This window comes from Pyxicephalus adspersus, chromosome 3 (genome assembly GCF_032062135.1).
Source record: "Pyxicephalus adspersus chromosome 3, UCB_Pads_2.0, whole genome shotgun sequence".
NCBI classification, from domain to species: domain Eukaryota; kingdom Metazoa; phylum Chordata; class Amphibia; order Anura; family Pyxicephalidae; genus Pyxicephalus; species Pyxicephalus adspersus.
The window spans coordinates 14,469,860-14,478,417 of NC_092860.1; the positions used below are offsets into that span (position 1 = coordinate 14,469,860).

General features: G+C 40.1%; 1 protein-coding gene across 1 annotated transcript in view; it reads left to right on the forward strand.

Moving 5' to 3' along the window:
- Nucleotides 1-2,802: 2,802 nt before the first annotated feature.
- The window catches only part of ZNF341 (zinc finger protein 341), a 13,276-nt gene continuing 7,520 nt past the window's right edge, over nucleotides 2,803-8,558 (forward strand). Inside the window, exons 1-6 of the mRNA XM_072403685.1 lie at nucleotides 2,803-2,911; nucleotides 4,149-4,333; nucleotides 5,179-5,328; nucleotides 6,201-6,446; nucleotides 6,638-6,833; nucleotides 8,238-8,322. Coding sequence (XP_072259786.1) covers nucleotides 2,803-2,911; nucleotides 4,149-4,333; nucleotides 5,179-5,328; nucleotides 6,201-6,446; nucleotides 6,638-6,833; nucleotides 8,238-8,322 — 971 coding nt within the window. The remainder of the gene's footprint in view (nucleotides 2,912-4,148; nucleotides 4,334-5,178; nucleotides 5,329-6,200; nucleotides 6,447-6,637; nucleotides 6,834-8,237; nucleotides 8,323-8,558) is intronic.

The window sequence follows — 8,558 nt, forward strand, 5'->3', positions numbered from 1 at the left end:
ATCTTTAAAGAGATAAATATACAGCCCTAATAAAGTCTGTCTGCCTTACTCAATAAGTGGAATACCACCAAACAAATGTCCACATATATAATGTCCTAAAGGGCTGGTTATTAAACACCAACAGATCCAGTAGTTATGTTCCTGCATCATTGGAGTCACCGGGAGGTCCCAAAAGATGCAGAAATTTCCACAAGGGGAGCAAAAGTGTTGTAAAATTTGCCTAACATTTGTTGTATATGCATTATTATTGCTATTATTATTACTGTATTATTATTATTAATATTAATAAACAAGATGTAATGCCAAGATATTACGCAGCGCTGTATAATAAATAGGGATTGGGAATGACAGACAGATACAGACAGTGACACAGGAGGGGAGGATCCTGACCCGAAGAGCTTACAATCTAGGAGGTGGGGGAAGTAACACACAATAGGAGGGGAGATATGGAATGGGGGGGGGAAGTAGTGACGGTTTCAAAAGACAGAAGATGGGTAGTCAAGTTTGAATAAATGGGTCTTGAGTGTTCTTTTAAAAGAGCAGAAAGTGGGAGCAAGCTGAATAGGACGAGGACGACCATTCTAGAGAGTTGGGGCAGTTCTAGAAAAGTCTTGAAGCCGTGCGTGTGATGAGGTTATGAGAGAGGAAGTCATTAGTAGATAATTGGAGGAGCGAAGAGAGGGGAGTATTTTACTACTAGGTCAGAAAGGTAAGTTTGTCCCCAGGACAGGCCCGTTTGGTAAAAACCCCATTGTTATAAAGATAATTTTATCTCTTTCAGTTGTTATATGGGCTGATCACCTGATGCACAGAACATATTAGTTATTTGGAGGTCTGCCTGGCCTGGCTGTGTTATCACAGAGTTGTCTATGGCTATGTACACACGTTAGATTTTTGTCGATGGAAGGGATCTTTCACAATCCTTTCCAATGACAAAAGACTGAAAGATGAATGCTGCTATATGGAGAGGGGAATACAACGGAGGGACACCCCGCTACCCTATCTCCCCTTCACTTATATTACGATCATTCGTATCCATGAACGACATTGGACAAGTGCTGTACACACGTCAGATTCCCGGCGATTACCGGACGAGAATCATCTGGCGTGTGTATGCAGCCTATGAGCTGGACCTTTTTGTCTCTAATAAGACAGAAATGATTAGAAAAAGCTCTTCATTACCAACCGCTGTCCTTACTAACTTAAATAAATAGTAGTAGTGTAGAATAAGTGGAGAAAGGCAAAGAGACCAACATCTTCTGTATGATCGGATTCCTCCCAATTACTGGCTGACCCTAATAAAATCAGGATTTAGGGGCCAGGAGTCTGATATTTGTGTTTTTTTAACTCATTTTATTACCCACAGTGCTAAGCTTGTCCGCTGGGGTAGCAAATCATGTCACCAGTGAAGTGTTCTTTTCTTGTCCAAATTATGGGAACAAATTCTAAAGTTCCCCATCTGCTCTGATGACCCCATTCATAGGTTTGGTAGGGATCACAGACCTTTTTTATACAACAAAAAGTTGATCTTTTTGTACCCTTACCTAGTTTCAGAACACAGATTCACACTTTATGAAGTTCAATAACTCAAAACTCAATAACTCAGCCATTGGTTCCACCTCATCCATTCTGCGCCCACCTAGTTCAGCTAATAAGAACTTATATTGGATTCTTTTACAGTGACAAGAACCCACTACTAATAGAAATATGCAGGAAGCCATTGCTGATGCATTATCCTGTATCACTCTTAGTACTTTCTGAGTTACTGATTCACAACAAGCATGCATTAGGGAAAGTCAAAGTGAAGTCCAACATGCAAGTTGCTTGCTTGTTCCAAATCTGTATCTAAAAAGTGTGGAATTTAATGAAATAACCTGATGGACAGGCAACTAGAAATAAAAAAGTGAATAGGGATGAGCGAGTGAAATTTGTAAGTTTGATCTCGCGGCGAATGGGGCCGAGGTCGTGTTGCTCAACAAACAAGTGAAAAAGCAGGGGGCAGAATTTTTTTGGCTAACAAAGACTTTTTCTGCTGAGTTTCATCCTCGGCTAAGGAATGCATTTGTGGATGGGCGATAGCAAACTGCAGCCGCGATGAGCTGTATTGTGCTATATTTTAGTTTTGTTTCGGCTAACGAAGATTTTGGCTAACAAGTGTAATTGAGGATCAAATTATCTTTGTTAGCTGAGATATCACTGTAGTATATATGAAATACTAGTACATATGAATTACCAGTGGGACCTTGTACATAATGGACAAATGTCTGCAAACTGACATTAATAAGATATTCCCCTTTGATCCCACGTTTGGACGGCTACATTGTTGCAGTTGGATAGGAGGCTATCTGGCTTATTATGGTGATAGGTTACCACTCTTTTCACCCTATTTTAGGGACTAATCCTAAGTGAATTTACCTATTTTGGCACCATACAGCTAATAATAAATGCAATAAAGCTAGTTTTATTTGTTGAGTAGCTCAAGTAGAGGTTACCAGATAATCTCCTTTCCCGCTCCCTGTTTCTCCATTTGTTGTGTATTATCTTATATTTCACTATTGTATTTTAATTTTACTGCTGGCATTGTTCTGAAAATAAATGTGAAATGTATCTCCCTTTCCCTTTTTTCTGTTATACCCCATAAAATTTGAAAAATCCAACAAAATCTTTGAAAACTATAGAATATTCTCTATACATAAGGCTAGGTATGTCACATACCTGTATTACAGGTGTGTCTATAACATATTACATCCATCCTGACACCTTGTTGTGGATTCTGACCACCATCTCCCTTTTTCTCCAGGCATGGACAACCAGACAGTGTTAGCAGTTCAGTCCTTACTGGATGGTCAAGGTGGAGTATCCGACCACACCGCTCAAAATGTCAGCAACAATGGGACAATCCAAGGACTTGGTATGATATTAGAACATTTCTTTTCTTTTGAAGAACTAAAATTATTTCTGGAATTCTTCTCATTATAGTTCATGCTACTTTTTAAACAGTCACCAAATATAAATCCTTATCGGGGTCGCTGTTCACAAAACTCAATCATTTATGAGTTAGTAGTGGAGAGTTTTGGTTGTGCCCATGTGTTAGGATCATGGGCCTTATTGAACCATCAGGTATTGGGACCATATTATTTTAGGAGACAGGACATCAGAATGAAGATGCCATTTAATAAAGAAACCTCTATTATGTGTTTAAAGATGAACTCCAGCCAAACACACAATACAAATACATATACCAGAGCTGTTCTACCTTCCAAATGGTTTGGATTAGACAACTGGTGACCTGAATTTGGTTTGGATTTGGCCCCCTCCTCACACCCAGCCTGTAATTTACCAAAAAAGTAGCAGCAGGAGCTACATAAACTCATCTCTCTCCATCTGCAAGCGTGTTCTTTTGCAGCACATGTGAATGCAGCACACATGATTGGCTCCCAGTGTTGCCCCTCCCTCAGTTGTTGTACTAGGAATGGCAAGAGGGGGATTCAAAGCAAAATTTGGGTACTTTTGCTGGTTGCATTTATTTATTTACTGTCTACTACATTTGTGTTCGTTATTTATCTCCTGGAGTCCATCTTTAAAAAAAATTTTTGGATTCAAAATAAAAGGGGAAGGTGGAAAATTCCAAAAGGTCTTCTGGTGGCCTTCTTTTTTTTAAAAGGGCGGTGAGGCTTTGGTTGCTCAAGTTGGGAAAAATTTGCCATGGGAAGGGATTTTTTCCGAAAAACCATTTAGGGGATTCACCGAGGGGGGAACCAATGGGGCCAATGGCCTTTGAGGGTTGCAGAAAAGGCCAAAGGTAACGGGGGGGGGGGTCTACTTTATTTGCAAAGTTTTAGATGTGATGTTATTGGAAATGGCACACTAATATTAAAATGGCATCACTACAGCCTATGGGAACTGTTACTTAAATGTACTAATCCTTTCCTAACTTCATTTTTTAAAACTTCACTGTGGCACAGTATTTGCAGTACAAACAATTTTAATGGCACCCAATTCACTGCTTGGTAACAATGTACAACACACCTCAATGCACCAAATTTTATAGGAGTGTAAAAATGGGGCATGTCTGATTTATGGCACAGTAGGGTGTTCTATGAGCTGATTTAATGGGAGTATATGTTGATTTGTGATCTTCTTTACAGATGATGAAGATGTCTTCCTTTGTGGGAAGTGTAAAAAACAATTTAACTCCCTGACAGCTTTTATGATCCACAAACGGGAGCAGTGCCATGGCAATGCACCATCCCTGGCATCTGTCTCCTTGGGCAACCACAGTGTCTATACACCGCCCGTCAGCTCCGTGCAACAGCCACCAGTTAACAGACAGGTAAGTGTATTTTTTTTCAGTAATGGGCCTGAAGTAGTTTTTCATGTGACTTGCACAGTTTTACATTTGTTCTTTCATGCTTTTTATTGCAATAAGCGAAAGGTAAAGGTAGCTCCAGTTTTTATAATCTGCATACTTGTTCAGGCTTAGTGGACCAGAAGGTATTAAAGGCAGTCAGCATAAGAGCCTGGTAACTAGTATGTTCCGAAGGAAGTCTCATGATATATACGCTGCCCATTAGCAATTAGAAGGGGAGTTCTGCACTTGAATACTTTCAGTCTGCTTTCTGCTTAACAACTGCCAGATAGATATAAGTGTATTGATTTCCATGTGTCATCTGATTCAGAAACTTCCAAATTTGATACAATGATCATGATAAAAGTCATGTACTTTCCAATGATATTTACCAGCAGGACTGACTCTATTCTCAAGCGACCCAAAACCCATAAATTGGTTGTTAACAAGTCAATGCTGATTTCCCGTCAGTTACAATCAGTAAACGATCAGTGAGTGTGTACCACACCTTATTGTAAAGAATCCATGTGCAAGGTTAAACCTCTTTTCCTCCAATTACCCTTTTGTTTTTTGCAAGGATCCCAAAATGAACACATTTGCAGCAGGTTTACTATATGGGCCATTTACATTACAGGTGAATATATTTCCACATCTCATGGGAGAATAACTTTATGCTTTAACTGTCCATTCCCCCATTCAAAGCAATCCTCCATGCTCCCCACTTTACACACCAACTGAAAACACTGCCCTTAATATAAGGATTTGTGTCAATGCATATAAAATAGAAAGCTCACCGGTTCTAAGGCTGTGTTTTATTCCTTTCTGTACAGATCTCCACATACATCGCCGTTCCTCCCTCACCGCTCATCCAGACTCTGGTACAAGGTAATGTTTTGGTGAATGATGAGGTCCTGCTGTCTGCAATGTCCGCCCTCACCTCATTGGACCAGCCGATGCCCCATGTCCCTGCTCCGGTACAGGTGAGAGAATTAACATATAACCACCATGTGCATCTTGTATGACGGCTGGAGGAGAGTGTCTGGGTTTCCTATAACAGCAAGTCAGAATCTTGCTGCCATATTTGTAGGGTAGGTCAGATGATCAAAGAAAGAATTTGTTTTGGGCTATTCTTTCATTTTTTTGGTTCCTTAGAATAGATACATATCGGTCAGTTCATAAAAGGCTTAAACAAGCTCCTTGCACATACTTGCATGGGCCTCCTACACTCCATTGTGTCTGAATGTTAGGACATTCCAACAGGGAAGGTATTGGCACTCCTGGGTTGTGCCCAAACTCATCAACTTTCCCACCTTTTGCACGTCCTGCCAGTTGGACAAACCATCAGCAAAATGACCAAAAGGAATATGTAGGATAATAGAGGCCAAGATTTGTCGCTTTATAGTGCCCACCACAGCAGCCTGGCATTTAGGCAATAAAGGCATTTAAATCAAGAAGATAGGAGCTGCTGCAGGTCTGAAAAGTCTTTTTTACTGGCAGTGCCAATGTCTTATCCCGATGACAGGACGTTGTCCAGTTGCTTGGCAAGAAATCAGTCCAGTGGCCCAACACTGTCTGTAGTGCTGGCGTGATGATGTCAACATGAGGGTGCAGTAATAAGACCGCAACTGTCAACTGCGTATAGAAAAGCCATAGCTGACCAATTGCCTTCATAGGGACTGCTGTGGCTGAAAATAAAGGGAACATAATAAAAAAATTATATACCAAGGGTGGGTGTTTTGGTTTTTTTTTGTGTTCAGCTTTCAATTTTTTTTAATGAATGCATTTCTTTCATTATTAATATATTTCATCGTCTCTTAATCTTTAAGACTTTATTTTCATGTTTATTTTCCAGAGTAACCTTAGTATGCACTCCAGTGGCACTTACCTTCACACCCCGTCCTTGCCACCCCGACCGCCTCACCCACCACCTCCACCTGTCCCATCTGCACCAGGGCAGAGCCTCATGGGCATTCCAGTTCAAGCAAACAGCAGCAGCTGCAGTACCGTGGTACAAGTCTATAGTTCACCCATCAGCATGCCAGGGAACACCGGTATGGAAATCCATGGGCTTGGCATGACACCTTACACTCAGATAGAGGTAAATGTATACATCTCCAGCTGATATTGTTTTTCAGTGGCTTTTGTACACATTTTAGGATTAGGAATAAGGAATACACAGCCAGGTTTTTGGCTGGTGGTGAATATTCCTTAGATGGATCATATTGTGGACATTAAAAGCGGAGTGGTAGTATTGGACGGAGAGGTTATTATATCTTCTCATCTTGGCAGGTTCCAAGTCAATGTGTTGAAAGCACAGTTTATAACACCCCTCCAGTATACAGCCCCGGGAAGCATGGTCTTAAATCAAAAACCACAAGTAGCAGCTCAGCCTGTGCTGACTTGAGTGGAAACAATATGGGGAGTGTGGAAGCAGCCATCCCTAACAAGACTCGCCGACCAAAGTCTGACAACAGCGGGCCCAATGGTAAGGATAAGGTAGCTTTAATTTATTGTAAAAAAATCTGTAAAAAAAAGTGAATGATTAACATTCTTGTTTTATTTATCACTTGTAAAAATTTGTGTAACATTAAAGCGGACCTAAACTGACAAAAACACCAGGAGGTAGTACTATTTCACAAAAGAGACATGCAATACATGCAATCAGTGAGGGGGATCGCTGTCTCCCAAGTGGAGCCAGCGGTGAAGATGGCAATGCCAATCCCTGGGGCGATGAAGGGTCTTGGATAGCAATAATTTTGAATGAAAGAAAACAAATCCATGAGGTTCATTGTTAGGGTTTGTACACACTTTATGTGAACAGAATGCTTACTCCCCTCTAATGTTACGAGATAGTGAAGATATAAATTAGGTATCCTGTGCCTAGAATGTAAATCCTATTCCTATGCAGAATTACTATTCTAATGCTACAACTACTTCATGGGGTCTCTGTAAAGCAAATGGTGGCCTGATACAGATTCAGATTGTTAAAATGCTTTTGTAACAAGTCCAAAAAATCCAATCAGGATTTTAAAATTGCATACAGTTGTATTCATACTAAATGGTCAATCAGAAGTTCTATTTACTTGAATGGATTAAATATTAATAACCATATTCAGTGTATGTGGCCCATTTACTTCATTGCGGCCAGGTATGGTACTTTTGGGAAATCATATCAAATGTATTGGGTTTTTTTTAAATAACACCACTAAAAATGTGCTGGGGTAGTAAAAGTTAGAAAAAATAGTAAGCCTTGCAGGTCATTCCATACAATGAATGATCAGTAACATCATTTAGTAAAAATGTTGGCACTTTTCCGGCATTATGAGTGATCTTTTTATAAATGATCTCCTTTTTTCTTTTAAATCAGTCCTGTTTCTATGCACAGATAACACTTTCAAAATACACTTATGTATTAGACATAATGACCTACTAATGACTCCCTCACTCATAACCTTGTCACACGCACAACTGCAAGACTTCTCTAGAGCTGCCCCAACTCTCTGGAATGGTCTTCCTCATGATATTCGGCTTGCTCCTACTTTCTGCTCATTTAAAAGAGCACCCAAATCCCAGCTTTTCAAACTTGCCTACCTGTCTTCTTCCGTCTACTAAAACCTTCACTACTTCCCACCATTCCATATCTCCCCTTCTATTGAGTGCTACTTCCCCCTCCTCTTAGATTGTAAGCTCTTCAGGGTAGGGTCCTCTCCTCCTCCTGTGTCACTGTCTGTATCTGTCTTTTGCAACCCCTATGTAATGTACAGCACAGCATAATATGTTGGCACTATATAAATCCTGCCTAATAATAATAATACAATACATAATATTAATAATTATCTAATAATTATGGGTCATTCTGGTATTTTTTCTGGTTCAAATCTTTATTTAGTAAAAATGAAAACCCCCAAGTTGAAGTGCACTTTCTGCGATAAAGCCTTTGGGAAAAACTTTGACCTTCAGCAGCACATTCGAAGGTGAGGCATCAATGTGTTCTTTATTATCTCATTTCACTTCATATTGGTCAGTATTGTGTGATAATGGCACCAGAACCTGCCTGGTGATCAGGACTTTGGTTACCCACCGGGGCTCATACAGTATTAGGGTAATGGTACATATGGAATTGTTATTGACCGCTCTGTAGATTATACTAGTATAGTCTGCTCATGTCAGCTAATCTGCTAATGCTTAGTATTGGATAGAGTAGGGAAAC